At 55.4% G+C, this 23,783-nt stretch overlaps 1 protein-coding gene across 6 annotated transcripts in view; it reads right to left on the bottom strand.

Annotated features, from left to right (window-relative positions):
• The window catches only part of PLCXD1 (phosphatidylinositol specific phospholipase C X domain containing 1), a 30,727-nt gene extending 7,056 nt beyond the window's left edge, over window positions 1–23,671 (bottom strand). The window contains exons 1-9 of one of the 6 annotated variants that reach the window (XR_012515815.1): window positions 22,834–23,671; window positions 20,367–20,525; window positions 16,266–16,416; window positions 14,959–15,095; window positions 12,530–12,658; window positions 9,120–9,275; window positions 4,994–5,177; window positions 2,246–3,745; window positions 350–2,024 (exon numbers count right to left, since the gene is read on the bottom strand). Coding sequence is in view for 3 of the 6 variants with exons in the window: in XM_074392390.1 (XP_074248491.1) it covers window positions 3,513–3,745; window positions 4,994–5,177; window positions 9,120–9,275; window positions 12,530–12,658; window positions 14,959–15,095; window positions 16,266–16,392 (966 nt within the window). In the remaining 3 variants the exon portion in view is untranslated. Of the gene's footprint in view, window positions 1–349; window positions 3,746–4,993; window positions 5,178–9,119; window positions 9,276–12,529; window positions 12,659–14,958; window positions 15,096–16,265; window positions 16,417–20,366; window positions 20,526–22,833 lie in introns of those variants that run through there. The other 5 variants (XM_074392390.1, XR_012515817.1, XR_012515816.1 and 2 more) reach the window with 5 other exon arrangements.
• Window positions 23,672–23,783: the final 112 nt, after the last annotated feature.

Raw genomic sequence — 23,783 nt, forward strand, 5'->3', positions numbered from 1 at the left:
TGGAATGCAGTGCTACGATCTCGCCTCACTGCAGCCTCCACCTCCCGGGTTCAAGCGATCCTCCTGCCTCAGCCTCCCGAGTAGCTGGGACGGCAGGTGTGCACCACCAGGCCTGGCTAATTTTTTTTGTATTTTTAGTAAAGATGGGGTTTCACTATGTTGGTCAGGCTGGCCTCGAACTCCTGACCTCAGGTGATCCGCCCACCTCAGCCTCCCAAAGTACTGGGATCACAGGGACGAGCCTCTGTGCCCGGCCTGAAGGAACGTTTTCTAAAGATGCCTCCTGCATCCTGTCCTGAAAACCAGATCTTCCGTGGCTGCATACGTGGCAATAAAATCCGTACACACGTTTGACTTTAATCGCGTTCATTTATTTAAATGACGTGTGTGAATTCCGTGACTGTGTGGAAGAGCTGCCCACAGAGACCCCAGCGTTTCAGGACACGGATTCAGAGGCGATGGAAGACGCGGAAATCGCCTGTAACTTCATCTCTGCGGGGCCTGATCGTGCGGTGAGGTGGCCACGGGTACGTGCGTCTTTCTTTGTGTGTGCTTTTATTTTTTAAAACGAGTTTTACTCTTGTTGTCCAGGCTGGAGTCCAATGGCGCGATCTCAACTCCCTGCAACCCGGGCCTCCCGGGTTGGAGCGATTCTCCTGCCTCAGCCTCCCGAGTAGCTGGGATCACAGGCGCCCGCCACCACACCCGGCTCATTTTTTTGTATATTTTAGTAGAGACGGGGGTTTCACTGTGTTGCTCAGGCTGGTATCGAACTCCCGACCTCAGGTGATCCGCCCGCCTCAGCCACCGAAAGTGCCGTGATGACCCACGTGAGCCACCACGGCTGGCCACGCGTGTCTCTTTCTACATTTTGGACACCGTTACTCCGTGGCGACCAGGTAGCAAAAATAAAAGCGGGATTTCTTTTGGAAAATGAATCACGAGGTCCCAAAGAAAACTTATTCCAACATAGTAAATCACCTCGGTGAAGACCACCCTGAGAAACTCTGATGTCTGTGGTTACACCGTGAAAGAAACGCCACACTGCCTCGGGAAGCGGGCATAAAAATGGCGGCGGGCACCCAGTGACTGCCTGAGGCCTTGAGCCAGCAGGTCCCACACGTGACAGGTAGAAAATGAGGTATAGGCCGGGTGCAGAATCTCACACCCGTCACCCCAGCACTTTGGGAGGCCGAGGCGGGCAGATCACTTGAGGTCCGGAGTTCGACACCAGCTGGGGCAACGTGGTGAAACCCCGTCTCACCGGGCACGGTGGCTCGCGCTTGTAATCCCAGCACTTTGGGAGGCCGAGGCAGGTGGATCACAAGGTCAGGAGTTCGAGACCAGCCTGGCCAACATAGTGAAATCTCGTGTCTATTAAAAATACAAAAAAAAATCAGCTGGGCGTGGTGGCGGGCACCTGTGATTACAGCTACTCCTGAGGCAGGAGAATTGCTTGAACCCGGAAGGCGGAGGCTGTCAGTGGAGATGACGCCATTGCACTCCAGCCTGGGCGACGGAGCAAGACTCCGTCTGAAAAGTAAATCAATAAATTTTAAAAAGAAACGCCATCTCAGCCGGGTGCGGTGGCCCACACCTGTCATCCCAGCACTTTGGGAGGCCGAGGCGGGTGGATCACGAGGTCAAGAGATCGAGACCATCCTGGTCAACATGGTGAAACCCCGTCTCTACTAAAAATACAAAACAACTAGCTGGGCATGGTGGTGCATGCCTGTAATCTCAGCTACTCGGGAGGCTGAGGCAGGAGAGTTGCCTGAACCCAGGAGGCGGAGGTTGCGGTGAGCCGAGATCGCGCATTGCACTCCAGCCTCGGTAACGAGAGCGAAATTCCGTCTCAAAAAAAAAAAAAAAAAAAACACGCCATCTCTACCAGAAACAGAGTACTCCAGGCGTGGTGGCACGCACCTGTAATCCCGGCCGCTTGGGAGGCTGACGCACAAAAACCGCTTGAACCGAGCAGGCGGGGGTTGCAGTGAGCCGAGATTGCACCTGTGGGCTCCAGCCTGGGCAACAGGACAAGACTCCGTCTCAGTCATAATCATCATAATGACCTGGGCATGGTGGTTGAACCCTACAGTCCCAGCTACTTGGGAAGCTGAGGCGGGGGGACTGCTTGAGCCCGGGAGTTGAAGGTTTCACGGGCCTGGGACGGTCACGGCACTCCAGCCTGAGCAACAGACCCAGACCCCATTTCTACAAAAAAAAAAAAAAAAAAAACAGTTACCTGGGCGAGGTGGCTGACGGCTGAGGTCCCAGCTTACGTGGGAGGTTGACGATGAGCTGAGCTGAAGAGTTTGGGACCAGCCTGGACACCATGTCTGTACAGAAAAATAAACGGGCGTGGTGGTGCCCGCCTGCGGTCCCAGCTACTCTGGAAGATAAGACAGCAGGATCCCCAGAGCCCAGGAATCGGAAACCCGACTCTGCAACACGGTGAAACCCCGTCTCTTTTTTTTTTTTTTTTTGAGACGGAGTTTCGCTCTTGTTGCCCAGGCTGGAGTGCAATGGCGCGATCTCGGCTCACCGCAACCTCCGCCTCCTGGGCTCAGGCAATTCTCCGGCCTCAGCCTCCTGAGTAGCTGGGATTACAGGCACGCCCCACTGTGCCCAGCTAATTTTTTGTATTTTTAGTAGAGACGGGGTTTCACCATGTTGACCAGGATGGTCTCGATCTCTCGACCTCGTGATCCACCCGCCTCGGCCTCCCAAAGTGCTGGGGTGACAGGCTTGAGCCACCGCGCCCGGCCAAAACCCCGTCTCTTATCAAAATTACAAAAAATCTTGCTGGGGGTGGGGGTGGGCACCTGTCGTCGCAGCTACTCGGGAGGCGGAGGCAGGAGAATCGCTTGAACCCGGGACGCGGGGGTTGCGGCGAGCCGAGGTCGCGCCACGGCACTCCAGCCCGGGCGACAGAGCGAGACTCTGTGTCAAAAAAAGAAATACTGGCTTGCAGTGTGGGAGCTCGCCAAGGGGGCTGCTGGCTGGCACGGGGGAGCGCCCAGCGGGCTTGTTACTGTGTCGAGGAATTACTGACTTGTGGGCGGGAGGTCTTTCCCGGGGTCTGTGAGGGGTACAGACAACCACAGCCGGAAAAATACAGGAACAAGCCATCCCGTCGCTTCGGGAGGCTGCGCGGCGAGGATTACCTGAGGCTACGAGGTCAAGACCTCATTCAGGACCAGCCTGGCCAGCACAGCGAGACCCCATTCAGACCAGCCTGGCCAGCACAGCGAGACCCCATTCAGACCAGCCTGGCCAGCACAGCGAGACCCCATTCAGACCAGCCTGGCCAGCACAGCGAGACCCCATTCAGACCAGCCTGGCCAGCACAGCAAGATCCCATTCCTATTTCTTAACAAAAAGAAAGCGAACGCGCAGGATGGGTCCCCTGATCACCAGTATCTGACCCACACATAAGGCACAATACTTGGGACATCGGGGGTGAACCTGCAGCCGCGGCGTCCCGGACTTCAGAAGGGTCCCCGTCAGCATCACAGCAGCTTCCGGTTCAGTGCGATGACGTCGCTGACGAAGCTGTCGTCGCCGACGAAGTCTCCCGCGATAATGTTGGTGCAGCGGGTCCCCGGCCCCGGGCACTGCTCCCGGACCCACGCCCGCAGGCACGGCAGGTTGGGGGTCGTCATCTTCTCCAGGGACTCAGACGGGTGCGCCAGGACGTACGGCAGGTTCTCAGTGAGGTTGATGCCGGCCACAAACAGCCCTCCTGGAACAGTCAGGTGGTAGAGACGTCACACGGCCACCGGCCTCCGCCCGCCCGTTTACCCCTCCTGTTCACACGGTCAGACGTTCAGATCTCAGGAATAATGGCCCCAAAGATGCCCACATGCTAATCTCTACGTGGGAGACAGAATAATGGCCCCAAAGATGTCCACGTCCTGATCCCATGTGGGAGACAGAATAACGGCCCCAAAGATGTCCACGTCCTGATCCCATGTGGGAGACAGAATAACGGCCCCAATGATGTCCACGTCCTGATCCCCACGTGGGAGACAGAATAACGGCCCCAAAGATGCCCACATGCTAATCTCTATGTGGGAGACAGAGAAAAACGCTGTTGTGTTAGGCCGGAATTCTGGGCCATTTGTTACGAGGCTTACAGAAAGGGCTGACGCTGACCAGTGATTGTGAAAATGGGGTCCCTGCGTCATTAGAAATGCACGTTTGGAGGGTCCACTTAGATCTGCTGAGCCAGAATCTCGTTGGGGGCAGGGTGAGGGGGGCTGCAGGCTGTGCTTGATGGAGGTCCCCCAGGGGTACGTGGGTTCCCGGGCGCCCGTGCCGGCCAGCGGAGCTCACTCCAACCCCAGAACACAGCAAAGTCAGCAGAAGGTTACGGCCAAGGTCTCTCAGTGCCTTTTAAGACTTATTTCTAGGCCGGGCGCGGTGGCTCACCCCCGTAATCCCAGCCCCTTGGGAGGCCGAGGCGGGCGGATCACCTGAGGTCAGGAGTTCGAGACCAGCCTGACCAACACGGCGAAACCCCGTCTCTGGTAAAAACACAGAAAATTAGCTGGGCGTGGTGGCCCGTGCCTGTCATCCCAGCTGCTCGGGAGGCTGAGGCAGGAGAACTGAAGCGCCTGAACCCGGGCGGCGGAGGCTGCAGTGAGCTGAGACTGTGGCCTTGCATTCCAGCCTGGCCAATGAGAGTCAAGTGATTCTTGTGTCTCAGGCTTCTGAGTAGCTGGGGTGACAGGCACCCGCCACCACGCCTGGCTCATTTTTTTTTTTTTTTCACCGTGTTGGCCAGGCTGGTCTCGAACTCCTGACCTTGACATCCGCCCACCTCGGCCTACCAAAGTTCTAGGATGACGGGCGTGAGCCACGGCGCCCGGCCTCGGTTACTTTTAAATTGTTTTCACGTAGAGGCGAAGGCCAGTCCGTGTACCCAGCCTGAAGCAGGGTGTCACGCGTGGCTGCGTGGACGCCACCCCCACGGGACGTGGCCTCGTACCTGGGCGGCCGCAGCTCTTCATGGTCTCCAGGTACCGGATGAGGGCGTCCGTCTTCACCTTGTTCCCCCACCAGTAGGGGATTCCCGGCCAGAGCTCCCGGTGCCGGGCCAGGGAGCGCTCGTGGTCATAGGACACGATGGCCTGCTGGCCCCGTGCCCACAGCTGCCTCAGCGTTGCGGCCTCCTGCAAAGAGCCAGGGTTCAGACGTGCACGGGAGAGAGGAAAACCGGGGATGTCGGGACGCCCGGGACACAGGAGGGCCAGGAAGTCGGGGCGCCGTGGCGGGAGGAGGGCCCGACACGTGTGTGATAAGCCACGCATGAAATTCTAGCAGGGCGCTGTGGCTCCCGCCTTTCATCCAGCACTTTGGGAGGCCGAGGCGGGTGGATCACCTGAGGTCAGGGGTTCGAGACCAGCCTGGCCACTATGGTGAAACTCTGTCTTTTAAAATAAAAATTTAAAAAAAAATACAAAATTAAGTCATGTGCAGTGGCTCATGCCCGTAATCCCTGTACTTTGGGAGGCTGAGGCAGCTGGATCACCTGAGGTCGGTGGTTCGAGACCAGCCTGGCCAACATGGTGAAACCCCGTCTTTTAAAATAAAAATTTTTTAAAAAATACAAAAATAGGCCAGGTGCAGTGGCTCAGGCCCATAATCCCTGTACTTTGGGAGGCCGAGGCGGCTGGATCACCTGAGGTTGGGGGTTCGAGACCAGCCTGGCCAACATGGTGAGACCCCGTCTTTTAAAATAAAAATTTTTAAAAAAACACAAAATTAGGCCAGGTGCAGTGGCTCACGCCCGTAATCCCTGTACTTTGGGAGGCCAAGGCAGGTGGTTCACCTGAGGTCGGCGGTTGGAGACCAGCCTGGCCAACATGGTGAGACCCCATCTCTACTAAATACAAAACTAGGACAGGCGTGGTGGCTCAGGCCTGTAATCCCAGCACTTTGGGAGGCCAAGGTGGGTGGATCACCTGGGGTCAGGAGTTCAAGACCAGCCTGGCCATCAGGATGAAACCCCATCTTAAAAAAAAAAAAATACAAAATTAGCCGGGCGTAGTGGCTGACGTCTGTCATCCCAGCACTTTGGGAGGCCAAGGAGGGCAGATCACAAGGTCAGGAGTTCAAGACCATCCTGACCAACATGGTGAAACCCCGTCTCTACTAAAAATACAAAAATCAGCCAGGCATGGTGGTGGGCGCCTGTCATGCCAGCTACTCGGGAGGCTGAGGCAGGAGAATCGCTTGAACCCGGGAGACGGAGGCTGCGGTGAGCCGAGGTCGCACCACTGCACTCCAGCCTCAGCGACAGAGCGAGACTCTGATCCTGGCTCAAATGCTCGGGAAGAGTGATCTGGGGATCTCGTCTCACTACAACCTCCACCTCCCGGGTTCAATCGATTCTCCTGCCTCAGCCTCCCGAGTACCTGGGATTACAGGCACCCAACACCACGCCCGGCTGATTTTTGTGTTTTTAGTAGAGATGGCGTTTTGTCATCTTGGCCAGGCTGGTCTCGAACTCCGGACCTCTTGTGATCCGCCCGCCTCGGCCTCCCAAAGTGCTGGGATGACAGGCGTGAGCCACCGCACATGGCCTGTGTTGGTCTCTTTAATCTACCTTTTGCATGATCTGCAGAACCTGTGAACCAAAATTAAAATTCAAAGGCTCCCCAACCAGCGGAATGGAGCGTCTCCTTGACCAGGGCACTGTATGGCCTGAAACACCGGTGCCCTCCATGGTGGGAAGTGGGGTCGGGGCCGAGCGTCAGTCTGGACGTCCAGCAAGCACATTACATGAACAGCAGCCGTCACGTCAACACAGACCTGAAGCCCGATCAGACACGTTTCCCGGCCAGGCGCAGTGGCTCACGCCTGTCATCCCAGCACTTTGAGAGGCTGAGGCGGGTAGATCACGAGGTCAAGAGATCAAGACCGTCCTGGTCAATATAGTGAAACCCCGTCTCTACTAAAAATACAAAAATTAGCTGGGCATGGTGGTGCGTGCCTGTAATCCCAGCTACTCGGGAGGCTGAGGCAGGAGAATTGCCTGAACCCAGGAGGCGGAGGTTGCGGTGAGCCGAGATCGCGCCATTGCACTCCAGCCTGGGTAACAGGAGCGAAACTCCGTCTCAAAAAAAAAAAGAAACCTTTCCCATCTGTCCTCTCTGAAGCCGGCTACCTGGATAAAACCGTGCTGTGAGGCTGGGCGTGGTCTGACTCACGCCTGTCACCCCAGCACTTTGGGAGGCAGAGACGGGCGGGTCACCGGAGGTCGAGAGTTCGAGACCTGCCTGACCATCATGGAGAATCCCCGTCTCGACTAAAAATACAAAATGTTAGCGGGGCATAGTGGGGGGCGTCCGTAGTCCCAGCTACTCAGGAGGCAGAGGCAGGAGAGTCGCTTGAACCCAGGAGATGGAGGCTGTGGTGAGCTGGGATCACGCCATTGCACCCCAGCCAGGGTGACGAGACTGAAACTCTGTCTCAGAAAAAAACAAAAAACAAAACAAAAAAACACGATGTTCCTTTATCCTTTTTTTTTTTTTTTTTTTTTGCAGGAGTCTCACTCTTGCCTTTTACTCTGCAGTCCACTGGTGAGATCTCGGCTCACTGCAACCTCCGCCTCCCGGGTTCAAGCGATTCTCCTGCCTCCGCCTCGCAAGTCGCTGGGAACAGAGGCGCCCGCCACCACGCCCGGCTCATTTCTTGTATTTTTGTAGAGATGGGTTTTCACCGTGTTAGCCAGGCTGGTCTCGAACTCCTGACCTTCTGATCTGCCCTCGTTCGGCCTCCCAAAGTGCTGGGATGACAGATGTAAGCCACGGCACTCAGCCCCAGACATTCCTATCTATAGATAATAACTCTTTCAACCGACTGCCAATCGATCAGAGCATGTTCAAATCTCCCTGTGACCTGGAGCAGCGCACTTTGAGGCAGGTGTCCTGCCCTTCCAGACCGAACCCATGCACTTCCTACATGTATTAATCGACGTCTTCTGTCCCCCTAAAATGTATAAAAGAAGCTGTGGTCAGGTGCAGCGGCTCACAGCCGTAATCCCAGCACTTTGGGAGGCCACGGCAGGTGCATCATTTGAGGTCAGGAGCTCCGGACCAGCCTGACCTATGCGGTGAAACGGCGTCTCTCCTGAAAATGCAAAAAAAAAAAAAAGCCCAGCATAGTGGTGGGTGCCTGTCGTCCCAGCTACTCAGGAGGCTGAGGCCGGAGGATCGCTTGAACCCGGGAGGCGGAGGTCACGGTGAGCTGAGATCGCACCACTGCACTCCAGCCCGGGCGACAGACATAAACGCCATCTCAAAAAATACGTATAAAATTAAATCAACAAATAAAAATTTGAAAAATCTAGGAAACTTTTTACAAGGGGGTTGGGGGAACAGACCTGTGGAGAGTCCGGGGCACCCTCTCTGGGTACCTTCAGGAAGCCTTGACCGTGGCCTGCAGCCTGCAGAGCGGGGGCTGCTGGGCTCATGTCTCGGCCCTTCTGAGGCTGGTTTGTGGGCTCCCAGGTGCGTGTCGCCGCGGTAAAAAAAACACAGACCGTGATGGGGAGCTCCCGGAGCCAGGAAGATGCTGCTGACGGATCCTTTTTAAGACAGAGTCTCGCTGTGTCGCCCAGGCTGGAGTGCAGTGGTGCGATCTCCGCTCGCCGCAGCCTCCACCTCCCGGGTTCAAGCGATCCTTCTGCCTCAGCCTCCCAAGTACCTGGGATGACAGGCATCCACCACCACATCTGGCCGATTTTTGTATTTTTAAGAGACAGGGTTTCACGGTGTTGACCAGGCTGGTCTCGAACTCCTGACCTTGCGATCCGCCCACCCCATCGGCCTCCCAGAGTGCTGGGATGGCAGGTGTGAGCCCCCGCGTCCGGCTCTGCTACGCAGATTTCTAAACCCATCACGGGACGCGGTTGTCACCAGGAGCCACCCCCCAGCTTCCGGTCGGCCTGCAGGAGAGCCGGGAGATGCTGCTGTTCCAAACTCCACGTGCTGCAGGGGTCACAGCAGCAGCCACGCCTGGGGGTTCCAGGTGAGCAAATGCAGGGGGAGGGGGAGGATCCCCCAGCCCTGGGCGAGACCTGTGGCCGTCCCCCGTCCCTCGTCACTCACCCCGCGGGGACACAGCATGTCCCCAAAGATGGTCTTGATGCAGGAGATCAGGTACTCGTGAAGGTCCTCGGTCAGCCCCTCAAAATTCCTGCAGGCCAGGATGACGACCTCACGAGGGTGCCGCTCCAGCCACTCTGAGATCTCCGTGAGCGTGTCCTGGGGGGACGGAGGGTGCGGGGCGGAGTCCTGCGTGAGTCCCACAGCTCGGGGTAGGCCGGGCTCCATGGGTCACTCCCGTCACCCCATCGCTTTGGGAGGCCGAGGCAGGCGGATCCCCTGAGGTCAGGAGTTCAAGACCAGCCTGGCCAACACGGCAAGAGCCCATCTCTACAAAAACCTTGAAAATGAACGCAGTGTGGTGGTGTGTGCCTGCAGCCCCAGCTCCTCAGGAGGCGGAGGCAGGAGGCTGGCTTCAGCCCAGGAAGCAGAGGCTGCAGGGAGCTACCATGACACCAGCCTGGGCAAAAGAGCAAGGCCCTGTCTCAGAAAAAGCCAGCGTGTGCATGTGTGTACACGTGTGCATGTATGTGTGTGTGCATGGATACGTGTGTCTGTGTGGGTGTCTTTGCACATTTTTTTTTTTTTGAGACGGAGTTTCGCTCTCGTTACCCAGGCTGGAGTGCAATGGCGCGATCTCTGCTCACTGCAACCTCCGCCTCCTGGGTTCAGGCAATTCTCCTGCCTCAGCCTCCTGAGTAGCTGGGATGACAGGCACGCGCCACCGTGCCCAGCTAATTTTTTGTATTTTTAGTAGAGACGGGGTTTCACCATGTGGACCAGGATGGTCTCGATCTCTTGACCTCGTGATCCACCCGCCTTGGCCTCCCAAAGTGCTGGGATGACAGGCGTGAGCCACCGCGCCCGGCCTGCACATTTTTTTTTGAGATGGAGTCTGGCTCTGTCACCCAGGCTGGAGCGCAGTGGCGTGATCTCGGCAGGTTCAAACGATTCTCCTGCCCCAGCCTCCCAAGGAGCTGGGACTACCGGCGCCCGCCATCACGCCCGACTAATTTTTGTATTTTTAGTGGAGACTGGTTTTGCCATCTTGGCCAGGCTGGTCTCGAACTCCTGACCTCAGGGGATCCACCCGCCTCGGCCTCCCAAAATGCTGGCGTGACAGGCGTGAGCCTGAGCTCCTGGTCTCTCTGCCCGATTCTGTGTGCACGTGTGTGCCAGTCTTCATGCCTGTGCCTCTGCGCACACACCTGTCTATATGCACGTGTGTGTGTGTGCAGGCGTGTCTGTGTTTCTGCACACGTGTCCATGTGTCTGTGCACACCTCAACCAGAACCCACTTCCCACGCAGACGTGTGACGTCTGGGAACTCCAGGGAATGGGTCAGATACAGCAGGTGCAGGGTAAGCGAGGGGGGTGCGGTGGGGACGACGCCTTTGCACCCCGCGGCCTCCGGGTGCCTGCTGTGGCGTCACAGCGAGCCACAGGCAGGCCTTAGGACGCTGACTCCTCACGTTCAGATTTTAGAAGCCCCTCTGGCAGCCGGGAACAGGACACATGGAAAAAAGCCTGGATGGGGGTCAGGAAGATAAGTGACTCTGTTCTCCAAAAGACCAAGAGGGCCGGGCACGGGGGCTCACGCCTGATCACCCCAGCACATCGGGAGGCCGATCTACCTCAAGCAGGCAGATCGCTTGAGGTCAGGAGTTCGAGACCCGCCTGGCCAATATGGTGAAACCCCATCTCTATTAAAAATACAAAAATTGCCGGGCGCGGTGGCTCAAGCCTGTCATCCCAGCACTTTGGGAGGCCGAGGCCAGTGGATCACGAGGTCGAGAGATCGAGACCATCCTGGTCAACATGGTGAAACCCCGTCTCTACTAAAAATACAAAAATTAGCTGGGCATGGTGGCGCGCACCTGTAATGCCAGCCACTCAGGAGGCTGAGGCAGGAGAATTGCCTGAACCCAGGAGGCGGAGGTTGCGGTGAGCCGAGATCGCGCCATTGCACTCCAGCCTGGGTAACAAGAGTGAAACTCCGTCTCAAAAAAAAAAAAAAATACAAAATACAAAAATTACCCCGGCGTGATGCTGGGCACCTGTAATCCCAGCTACTCTGAAGGCTGAGGCAGAAGAATTGCTTGAACCCGGGAAGTGGAGGCTGAAGTGAGCAGAGACAGTTCCACGCACTCCAGCCTGGGCGGCAGAGCAAGACTCCGTCTCAAAAAAAATAGAAAGAAAAAGCTGGGTGAGGTGGCTCATGCCTGTCATCCCAGCACTTTGAGAGGCTGAGGTGGGTGGATCACCTGAGGTCAGGAGTTCAAGATCAGCCTGGCTGTCATGGTGAAACCCCGTATTTAAAAATAAAAAAATAGAAAAGAAAAAAAGAAATGAAGAAATTCACATCGGTCAAAAACTCTCCGTACGCTGGGCACGGTGGCTCACACCTCCAACCCCAGCACTTTGGGAGGCTGAGGTGGGTGGATCACCTGAGGTCAGGAGTTCGAGACCCACCTGATCAACATGGTGAAACCCCATCTCTACCAAAAATACGAAAATTAGCTAGGTTCCGTGGCAGGCACCTGTAATCCCAGCAACTTGGGAGGCTGAGGCAGGAGAATCACTTGAGCCCGGGAGGCGGACGTTACAGTGAGCCGAGATCACACCACCGCACTCCAGCCTGGGGGACAGCGTGAGACTCTGTCTCAATATAAAATGAAATGAAATGAAATATAACATAATATAATAAAATAATAAAATAAAATAAAGTAAAATTAAATTAAAATAAAATATAAAATAAAATCATAAAAAAATAAAATAAAATATAAAAATAAAATAAAGTAAAAATAAAATAAAATAAAATAAAAAATTATATAATAAAATAAAATAAAATGGAATAGAATAGAATAGAAACCACCCGGGTGTTCCCAGATGATGTTCCATCTGCATACTAACCAGACTGAACTATGCTTCAGACCAGACCAGGTGCACTCAGAGTGTCAGAAAAACAGGAAAAGCCGGGTGAGGTGACTCCCGCCTGTTATCCCAGCACTTCGGGAGGCCGAGGTGGGTGGATCACCTGAGGTCAGGAGTTCGAGACCAGCCTGGGCAACATAGCGAAACCCCGTCTCTACTAAAAATACAAAAATTAGCCGGGGGTGGTGGCAGGTGCCTGTCATCCCAGCTGCTCGGGAGGCTGAGGCAGGAGAGTCGCTTGAACCCGGGAGGTGGTTACAGTGAGCTGAGATCACACCACCGCACTCCAGCCTGGTGACACAGCGAGACGCCATCTCCAAAAGCAAAAAAAATAAAAGGGCTCTTAACAGATCAGCACACGTCAGCGTCCCCCGGCCTCTGACACCGTCGAACCTCCCGTCCCTACGGCCGCGTCGTTCCCCGCGGGAGGCCGGCCGCCTCCTGAGCGCTCCCCGTGAGCCCCCCGGGCCCGGCCGTACCTCCACCAGCGCCGTGGTGTAGACCATGTGAACAAAATGCAGGTTCTTCTCAGAGCCGCGCAGCATGTGCGCGATGCGCAGATCTAAGTACCGCACGCCCGCGTCCAGCTGCTGCGTGACGTCCAGCACCTGTGGGCAGAGGGGCCGACACGTGTCCCTGCGGCTCGCCGTGGATTCGGGGCTCATACTCCACGGCCTGCTTTTTTTTTTTACTTTCTTCAGACACAGCTTCACTCTCTCATCCAGGCTGGAGTGCAGCGGCGTGATCTCGGCTCACCGTGACCTCCATCCTCCGGGTTCGAGCGATCCTCCGGCCTCAGCCTCCCGAGTAGCTGGGATTAAAGGCACCCGCCACCAAGCCTGGCTAATTTTTGTATTTTTAATAGAGACGGGGTTTCACTGTGTTGGCCAGGCTGGTCTCGAACTCCTGACCTCAGGTGGTCCACCCACCTCGGCCTCCCACAGTGCTGGGATGACAGGCGTGAGCCACTGCGCCCGGCCTAATAATTATCATGATTTTTTTTTATTTTTTATTTTTAGTAGAGGCGGGGTTTCACCATGTTGGCCGGGATGGTCTTGAACTCCTGACCTTGTGATCCATCTGCCTCGGACTCCCAAGGTGCGGGAACGGGGGTGCAGGGGGTGGGGTTGGCGCTGGGGGTAGGGGAGGTGGGAAACTTTACGAGGAAAACCTCAGGAGAGAGACACAAATGCAGGAAAAGGAACTGGCCGTATCCCCCCACACAGAAGCACGAAGAAACGCAAAATCATTTCTTTATGCTTTCTTGAGACAGCGTCTTGCTCTGTCGCCCAGGCTGGAGTGCCACGGCACCATCTCGGCTCGCTGAAACCTCCACTTCCCGGGTTCAAGAGATTCTCCTGCCTCAACCTCCCGAGAACCTGGGAATACAGACGCCCGTCACCGTGCCGGGCTAAATTTTCTTATTCTTAGTGATGGGGTTTCACCATGCTGGCCAGGCTGGTCTCGAACTCCCGACCTCAGGTGATCCGCCCGCCTCGGCCTCCTGAAGTGCTGGGGGGTTGGGTGCGGTGGGCCAGGCCTGTCATCCCAGCACTTTGGGAGGCCGAAGTGGGCGGATCACGAGGTCAGGAGTTCAAGACCATCCTGGCCAACATGAAGTGACCCCGTCTCTACAAAAATACAAAAAATAACCCAGTGTGGCGGTGGATGCCTGTAATTCCAGATACTCAGGAGGCTGAGGCAGGAGGATCGCTTGAACCCGGGAGGCGGAGGCTGCAGTGAGCCGAGATGGCGCCATGGCACTCCAGCCTGGTGACAGAGTGAGACTCCGTCTCCACAAGAAACAAAAAAGTTGAAAGACTGTGGTGTTATGTCCTCTACACAAAATAGGAATTTAAAAACCGAAAACAGGCCGGGTGCTATGGCTGACGCCTGTCATCCCAGCACTTTGGGAGGCCGAGATTGGAGGATCACCTGAGGTCAGGAGTTCGAGACCAGCCTGGGCAACATACCCAAACTCTATCTGAGAAAAAAAAAAAAAATTTAAATTAAAGAAACCAGGCATGATGGCGCGTGCCCGTAATCCCAGCTACTCAGGAGGCTGAGGCAGCAGAATCGCTTGAACCCGGGAGGCGGAGGTTGCCATGAGCTGAGATCGCGCCATTGCGTTCCCGCCTGGGGAACGGAGCGAGACTCCATCTCAAAACAAAAATAAATAAACAAATAAAAATGAAAGAAGGAAAAGAGGCCAGGCGCAGTGGCTCATGTCTGTAATCCCAGAATTTTGGGAAGCTGAGGTTGGTGGATCATGAGGTCAGCAGTTCAAGACCAGCCTGGGCAAGACGGTGACACTCCCTCCCAGTAAAAAATGCAAAAATCAGGCCGGGCACGGTTTCTCAAGCCTGTCATCCCAGCACTTTGGGAGGCCGAGGCGGGTGGATCACGAGGTCAAGAGATCGAGACCATCCTGGTCAACATGCTGAAACCCGGTCTCGACTAAAAATACAAAAAATTAGCTGGGCATGGTGGCGCGTGCCTGTAATCCCAGCTACTCAGGAGGCTGAGGCAGGAGAATTGCTTGAACCCAGGAGACGGAGGTTGCAGCGAGCCGAGATCTCACCACTGCACTCCAGCCTGGGCCACAGAGCGAGACTCCGTCTCAAAAACAACTTAACATAATACAACGTAGCAACACGGTGACCTTCTCTTCTGCTTTTGAGAGGGGGCTCTGGGTGGGCAGAGGTTCTGTGTTTAATCCTGTGTCCCTGCAAATGGGCAGCCACCCTCTGCCTCCTGAGCTCTCGGGGACCCACTGAGACCTGACCTGAGTGACGGACGATTTCAGCATCACGGGGCCCAGACCCTGACTGGGTAATGACCATATCAGAGTATCTGACACAGTACCTGGGACAGGGAGCTTGTCAGCATCACGGGGCACGGCGCCTACCTGGGTGACGGACCATTTCAGCACCACGGGGCGCGTGATGCAGGGGAACGCTTTGTTGAGCAGCTGCAGCAGCCGGGACTCTTCCTGGGAAATGGGTGACTTCTTGTTGAGGCAGTACGTCATGGTGTCGTGGCTCCCTGCGGGCAAAGCACATGCGGGCATGCCTATGTGCATGTCTGTATATGTATGTCCATGTGTGTACCTACGTGCACGTGTGCATGTGTGTGCATACTTATGTGTGTGCATCTGTACATGAATACATGTGTGCAAATGTAGGTGTGCTTGTGTGCATGTGTGAGGATACTCATGCCTATGGGCATATGTGCACACCTATATGTACGTGTATATACATGTGTACACGTTTCTGCTCATGTGTACATTCTTCTATGCACATGCGCCTGTGTGTGCATGTGTACCTATGTGCACGTGTGCATACCTGTGTGTGAGCGCATGTGTATATGTGTGTATGTACCTATGTGCATGTGTGCATGTGTGTGCATGCCTGTGAGTGCACGTGTATACATGTATGCATGTACCATGTGCACGTGTGCATGTGTACCTGTGTGTGAGTGCATGTGCAGTCGTGTGTATGTACCTTTGTGCATGTGTGCATACCTATGAGTGCACGTGTATACATGTATGCATGTACGATGTGTACGTGTGCATGTGTGTACCTGTGAGTGCATGTGTATAAGTGTGTGCATGTACGTATGTGCACGTGTGTATGTGTGTGAGTGCATGTGTATACACGTATGCATGTACCTATGTGCATGTCTGTACTTGTGTGTGAGTGCATGTGCATACGTGTGTGCATGTACCTATGTGCATGTGTGTGCATACCTATGTGAGTGCACATGTGTATAGACGTGTGCATGTACCTATGTGCACGTGTGCATGTGTGTGCATACCTGTGTGAGTGCGCATGTCTATACACGTATGCATGTACCTATGTGCATGTGTGTACCTGTGTGCATGCCTGTGTGAGTGTGCATGTGTATACACTATGCATGTACCTATGTGCACGTGTGCATGTGTGTACCTGTGTTTGAGTGCATGTGCATACATGTGTGCATGTACCTATGTGCACGTGTGCATGTGTGTGCATACCTGTGTGTATGAGTGCATGTGTATATGTGTGTGCACACCCATGCCTATGTGTGTATGTATACGCACACGTGTGCACTGTGCATATATGTGTGTCCGCATCAGCGTGCTTCGTGGGATTTCCCTACACCCAGGATGGCTCCCACAGCCGGCACTTCCACTGGGGAACACGGGGCAACGGCCCCCGCCCCTGCTGCCCTCACCTGGGATGGAGAGGTGGTGGAGGGGCACATCCCAGAGCCGGGGACACAGCGCCGACATCCAGTCCTCGTTCGCATTTGTGCAGCGCAGGCCTGAGAAGCTGCCGGAAGCGCTTGCCTGCCCACCCATCAGAGATGAACCCTGGGAAATAACCTGAGGAAGACGAAGAGGAAAAGAGGTTTTACGTGGTTAAATTTCTGCTGTGGGCAGGCACAGTGACTCATGTCCGTCATCCCAGCACTTTGGGGGGCCAAGGCGGGCAGATCATGAGGTCAGGAGTTCGAGACCAGCCTGGCCAACATGTTGAAATACCATCTTTACTAAAAAGGCAAAAATTAGCTAACTTCGTGCAGAAAGGGGACCCTCGCTGGCCATCGAGCCCCGAGAGCGCAATGAACCAAGGAAAACACGCACATGGATCCGTGACGCGTGTGGGGTCGTCCTTCCTGCCGTGTCTGAGCTCCGTGGGCCGGAGCCAGACCTCAGCATCTAAACTCACACCTGACCGGCCGACACCTGAAAACGTTTCTAAACAGGTGACAGCCACGGAGAACGGGGACACGCCTGTGAGCACGTCCAGCGCAGGTGTGTCGGTGACAGTCCAGGGACACGGAATGTTCTCCGTGCCTGTGAGCACGGCAGGTCTCACAGCTGCAGAGGATAGGGCTTTTAGCAAAAAGGCAAGAAGGCTTTTGAAGGATGTGTTTAAAACTGTTATTTCTAAGCGTTATGAATATTTATTAAGAAACAAAACTTTGAAGAGGAATTTTTTTTTCATTCCCACAGTTTAATTTGCAGGGTCCCGACTGCCGAACCCAACAGTCTAGCAGAAGGGTTTTATTGATTTCCCATGCATGTGGAACCGAGGCGGGTGGGGACAGACAGAGGTCCAGAGCCACCCGGGGCACCCCCCACCCCAACAAGGAGTTTGCAAAGCCTCTTTCCTGGGGTGACTGTAGCATGTGTCTTCCTTCCAGGGAGCCCCCACCCTGAGATCATACGTTAAACTCTCCAGCCTAAGACAGTGAAAAGGTCCCCATAGGTGATTCTGTGGGGTCTCCCAGCTGTGGGGTTTCCCAGACGTGGGGTCTACCAGGCACGGGGGCCTCAATCCTGGGTGTGGCCACATCATGCACTGCCTGGTGGGGGGCACCCAGGTCCTGCACCTCCCAGCCCGGCCCCCACAGGGACTCTGCCTCCATCTGTTGGGGTATCGGGCCCTGGTGCGGGAAATCTCTCTAAGGAAGCTTCCCAGGTCTACAAAGTAAGGAAAACAGGCCGGGCGCGGTGGCTCACGCCTGTCATCCCAGCACTTCGGGAAGCCGAGGCGGGCGGATCACCAGGTCAAGAGATCGAGACCAGCCTGGCCAACATGGTGAAACCCCGTCTCTACTAAAAATACAAAAATTAGCCGGGCGTGGTGGCGAACGCCTGTCATCCCAGCTACTCGGGAGGCTGAGGCAGGAGGATCACTTGAACCCGGGAGGCGGAGATTGCAGTGAGCTGAGGTCGCGCCATTGCACTCCAGCCTGGCACCTGGTGATAGACTGAGACTGTGTCAAAAAAATAAATAAATAAATAAACATGGAAAACAGGTTTCTGTTTTGTTCTGTTTTGAGATGGCGTCTCGCTGTGCTGCCCAGGCTGGGGTACAGTGGCACAACCTTGGGTTCGAGTGATCCTCCTGCCTCAGCCTCCCAAGGACCTGGGAATACAGGCGCCCGCCACCACACCAGGCTACTTATTTTTTTTTCTTTTCTTTTCTTTTCTTTTTTTTTTTTTTAAAAAGATGGGGTTTCACCATGATGGCCTGGCTGGTCTTGAACTCCTGACCTCAGGTGATCCACCCACTTCGGCCTCCCTTTTTTTTTTTTTGTATTTTTAGTAGAAACGAGGTTTGTACCATGTTGGCCAAGTTGGCCTCGAACCCGTGATCTCCTGTGACCTGCCCACCTCGGCCTCCCAAAGTGCTGCGCTGCCCGTCCAGCGTTTCGCGCTATGAGCATCCGGGTCATTTCACCGAAACGCGCTCGCGCTCTGACCAGCGCGTGGGATTTCTAAGCCGACAGCGCCACCTAGTGGAACCGGAAATCCTCTTCGTAACACCCATCGCCAGGGCTCTGCCGTCTCACACCGTTGAACGGGAGGGTCTGGCCTTGGGCGGCCGAGGCGGGCGGATCACGAAGTCAACAGTTCGAGACCAGCCTGGCCAACGTGGTGAAACCCCGTCTCTACTGAAAGTAGGAAAATTAGCCGGGCGCGGTGGCTCACGCCTGTCATCCCAGCACTTCGGAAGGCCTAGGCGGGTGGATCACGAGGTCGAGAGATCGAGACCATCCTGGTCAACATGGTGAAACCCCGTCTCTACTAAAAATACAAAAAATTAGCTGGGCATGGTGGCGCGTGCCTGTCATCCCAGGTACTCGGGAGGCTGAGGCAGGAGAATCCCTTGAACCCGGGAGGCGGAGGCTGCGGTGGGCCGAGATGGCGCCATGGCACTCCAGCCTGGGTGACACAATGAGATTCTGTCTCACAATAAAATAAAACGTGTCACGGCTCTTTGACAAGGTGTCTAGCAGCCTGTCCGGTGTTTGCCGGAAATCCCCTTAAAAAAAATTTTATTAAAAAAAAAAAATTAATAAAATTAAAAAGTAAAATAAAATTAGACCAGGTGTGGTAGGGGACACCTGTGATCCCAGCACTTTGTGAGGCCGAGGGAGGCGGATCCCCAGGGGTCGGGAGTTCGAGACCAGGCTAACCAACATAGAGAAACCCATCTCTATAAAATGACATAAAATAAATCACGGTCTAAGCTACTGCTCTGATAGGAGAGCTCCGATTTCCACAGTTAGGAGGAAGACGGCTTCTGTAGCCACATTTGAGTCTGGATATTGTCCCGTTAGCAGGAAAATGGCCATTCGGGTCCTACGTTCTGGTTTTGGTTTTGAGACAGAATCTTGCTCTGTTGCCCAGGCTGCAGTGCAGTGGCACAATCTCGGCTCACTGCAACCTCTGCCTTCAGGTTCAGTCGATTCTCCTGCCTCAGCCTCCCGAGGAGGTAGGATCACAGGCACCCACCACCACGCCCAGCTGATTTATATATATATATTTATTTATTTATATATTTATATATATATATTTTATATATATAAATATATATATTTTTATATATATATAGATTTATATATAAATATAAATCTATATATATATATAGATTTTTTTTTTTTTGAGACGGAGTTTCGCTCTTGTCACCCAGGCTGGAGTGCAATGGCGCGATCTCGGCTCACCGCAACCTCCGCCTCCTGGGTTCAGGCAATTCTCCTGCCTCAGCCTCCTGAGTAGCTGGGATTACAGGCACGCGCCACCATGCCCAGCTAACTTTTTGTATTTTTAGTAGAGACGGGGTTTCACCATGTTGACCAGGATGGTCTTGATCTCTTGACCTCGCGATCCACCCGCCTCGGCCTCCCAACGTGCTGGGATGACCGGCTTGAGCCACCGCGCCCGGCCCTAACTTTTATATTTTTAGTAGAAACCAGGTTTCACCATGTTGGCCAGGCTGGTCTTGAACTTCCAAAGTCAGGGGACCCAGCCGCCTCGGCCTCCCAGAGTGCTGGGAATGACAGCCGTGAGCCCCTGTGCCCGGTTGTATGCACGATTTTTAAAGACGAAATCAGCCTGTTGACAGTTTCAGATCTGAGGAATGTTCCAGATGGACCTGGGGTCTCCTCTCGGAAATGGGACCCCGAGGGGCCGGGCGTAGTGGCTCCCACCTGTCATCCCAGCTCTTTCACAGGCCGAGGCGCACAGACCACCTGAGGTCAGGAGTTCAAGACCAGCCTGGCCTACGTGGCGAAACCCTCTCTCTAGTAAAAATCTAAAAGGTGGCCGGGCGCCATGGCAGGTGCCTGGGATCCCAGCTACTCGGACGCTGTGGCAGGAGAATCCTTGGAAGCCGGAAGGCAGAGGTCACAGTGAGCTGAGGTCACGTCACCACATTCCAGCCTGGGTGACACCGTGAGGCTCTGACTCAAAAAAAAAAAAAAAAGAAGAGACTCCTAGAGAACAGACTCACCTCAGTAGACTCTACCATGCAAACCCACCTTGGGCCCCAAACGCAGGGGCAGTTCGGAATCAGTTCCTCTCTCGGGTGCGGCGGCCGGTGCCTGTGATCCCAGCACTTTGGGAGGCTGAGGCGGGTGGATCACGTGAGGTCCGGAGTTCGAGCCCCGCCTGGGCAACACGGTGAAACCTTGTCTGTACTAAAAACACAAATAATGAGTCTGGGTAGCAGAGTGAGACCCTGTGTCTCTAAAAATAAAGAGTTGTTATTAGGAGAAAGGAGCATCTGCGTTAAGATGACGGCTGTAGAGACCAAGGGTTGTTTTGTTTATTTGTTTTGAGACGGGAGCTCTGGTCTTGTTCCCCAGGCTGGAGCGCGGTTCTGCTGCCTCAGTCTCCCCAGCAGCTGGGGTGACGGGCGCCTGCCACCGTTCCCAGCGAATGCCACCTCCCAGGTACATGTGAGCATTTTCTTTTTATTTGCGCCACTGCCCTCTCGGACGGTGTTTGGGCCAGAAGATGCTCCGTGAGCATGAGGGGCGTCCCCTCCTGTCCCCACACCTGTCCCCACGTCCCTCGACCCCTCCATCACTCCCCCGCTCCCCTGAGCCCTGAGGGGCGTCCCCTCCTGTCCCCACACCTGTCCCCACATCCCCCTGACTCCTCCATCACTCCCCAGCTCCCTGACCATGAGGGGCGTCCCCTCCTGTCCCCAAGTCCCCCCGAACGCTCCGCACACGTGACACAATGCAGCAGGCAGCAGCCTCCAGGCGGCCCTTAGCCCCGGCCCCCCACCTCTGCGGGTGGTCCGGATGGCACATCTGCCTGGGTTCTGGGGGCCACCGCACAGGGCACCGACCTTCCCTCGGCAGGTCCTGTGCACCCTGTGGCCTCCACAGTCCGATGACGGACACGCCCAGAAGCCCAGGCACCCGGCAGGCCACGGGACACACCCACGCCCACCTTCCTGCCCGGTGAGTCCTCCGGAAGGTCACGTCCCAGAGGCGTGAGTGGCCGTGACCCGCACCCAGAGCCCACGCACGCAGGGAGTAGCTGGTGGGTGAGTCCGCGGAAGGAGGCGAGTGCCCAGAGCCCGGCAGCAAACTGCTCAAAGCGTTCTGGAACGCTAATGAGCAGTGTGACCACGTCTCACACCAGAGGGATCAGCGCTCGGAACACAGGACGTCGCTTCCCTCTGTTTTTTAGGGAAGACTGTGGTCTCGTTTCTCCTTCACGTCCAGTGAACGCACAGTAGCTGCCAGACACCTGACCTTGAACCAGTGAAAGATCACAGAGCTGAAGACGGCACATCACGAGGTCGGGAGTTCGAGACCAGCTTGACCAACATGGGGAAACCCATCTCTACTAAAAATGCCAAAAAAAAAAACAAAAAAAAAACTAGCCAGGTGCTGGTGTGCGCCTGTGATCCCTGCCACTGGGGAGGCTGAGGCAGGGGACGTGCTTGAACCCGGGAAGTGGACGTTGCAGTGAGCCGAGATCGCACCACTGCCCTCCAGCCCGGGTGACGGAGCCAGACTCCGTCTCAAAAAAAAAAAAAAAGAAGAAAAAGAAAAAGAAAAAAGAAAAAAACAACTTGTCACTGGAAAGTAAAGAATAAATACAAGGGGCCGGGCTCAGTGGCTAACGCCTGTCATCCCAGCCCTTTGGGAGGCCGAGGCGGTCAGATCCCCAGGTCAGGAGTTCAAGACCAGACTGGTCAGCATGATGAAACCCCGTGTTTAAAAATAAAAATAAAATAAATTTAAAAAAAAAAAAAACGGCCGGGCGTGTTGGCTCACACCTGTAATCCAAGCACTTTGGAGACCAAGGCGGGTGGATCACCTGAGGTCGGGAGTTCAAGACCAGCCTGACCAACATGGTGAAACACCGTCTTTATTTATTTACTTTTCTTTTATTTTTTATTTTTTATTTTTTTTCCTTGTCCATCTTTATTTAATAAAAAACAAAATAACTGAGAACAAAAAAAAAAAAATTCCACCTGAGGAACAAAATAAAATAATAATAATAAAAGAATACGAGGATCAGAGTCTGACCTCTGACCCCCGCACTCGGACCCACGTTTTATTTTCTCTGTGCCCGTTTCTTCACCCCTTCGGCTCCGCCTGGGTTGGGGTCTCCACGGCCGCGCTGGCCCCTGCACCCCGGGACTGTGTGACGACGTCCAGCCGGCCGCGCGAGTCACGACCCCAAAGTCTCCCGTCACCACCGTCCCGGGCACAGGGTCCCTCGGACCCAGCAGAGAACTCCCTCCCCGGAGCCTCCCGCCCTGTCGGGGTCACGGGCTGCCTGGAGCCGCCAGACGCGCAGCCCACAGACCCCAGGCGACTCTCCCGCTGTCGCTCCGGCCAAGGGTCCCGGGAGGACGCGCAGGACGCGGGGCCCGAGCGACGGAAGCGCGGGTTCCCGATCCCGAGCCCCCCTCGGGCGCTGACAACCTCCCCACTCCCCCCACATTCCCGCCATCCCGAGACCGACGCCGTCACTCACCTTCCAGCCGCTGGCGTCTCCGCGCTCCCGGCCGCTTCCGGGTCTTTGCCCGGCTCACGTCCTAAAACACACACGGGCCGCTGTGATTGGCTAGAGCGGACAGACTTGCTGGGGGAGGGACGCTGTGATTGGCTGGAGCGGACATTCCTGCTGGAGGAGGGGCACTGTGATTGGCAGGAGCAAACATTCCTGCTGGAGGAGGAACACTGTCATTGGCTGGAGCGGACATTCCTGCTGGAGGAGGGACGCTGTGATTGGCTGCAGAGGACATACCTGCTGGAGGAGGGACGCTGTGATTGGCTGCAGCGGACATTCCTGCTGGAGGAGGGACGCTGTGATTGGCTGCAGCGGACATTCCTGCTGGAGGAAGGACGCCCCGCCCCCGCCACGGACCTGTCCCGCCGCGGGACACGTGGGCTGCAAACACCGCCCCCAACTCACGCAGGGACCGGGTTGTCCTGGGTCAGGGGAGGGACCGGCGTCCTCACCAGGCCTGGGGACGTGAAGACCCCCCCCAGGCGACCCAACAGTAAATCCCACTGTATGCCCCTGGGGTCCCCCTGGCCGGGGTGGGGGGGGGAGGTTAGCGACACCCAGGAGGACGTCCTGAAGGTGTGGCCTCGGGGGTGTCTCTGGTCAGAAGGGCCTTGGAGAGGACACGCAGGTCTGTGACTGACGTTCCACTCGGGCCACTGGTGGCTGCTGAGGCCGGTCTCCTGGAGCCTCAGGACGACCCAGATACTGATTTTTTTTTTTAATTTATTTTTATTTTTAAAGATGGGGTTTCACCTTGTTGGCCAAGCTGGTCTCGAACCCCTGACCTCAGGTGATCTGCCCACCTCAGCCTCCCAAAGTGCTGCGATTACAGGCACGCGCCACCACGCCCGGCTAATTTTTGTATTTTTAGTAGACATGGGGTTTCACCATGTTGGCCGGGACGGTCTCGAACT

This window comes from Saimiri boliviensis, chromosome Y, assembly GCF_048565385.1.
Source record: "Saimiri boliviensis isolate mSaiBol1 chromosome Y, mSaiBol1.pri, whole genome shotgun sequence".
In the NCBI taxonomy this organism is placed as follows: domain Eukaryota; kingdom Metazoa; phylum Chordata; class Mammalia; order Primates; family Cebidae; genus Saimiri; species Saimiri boliviensis.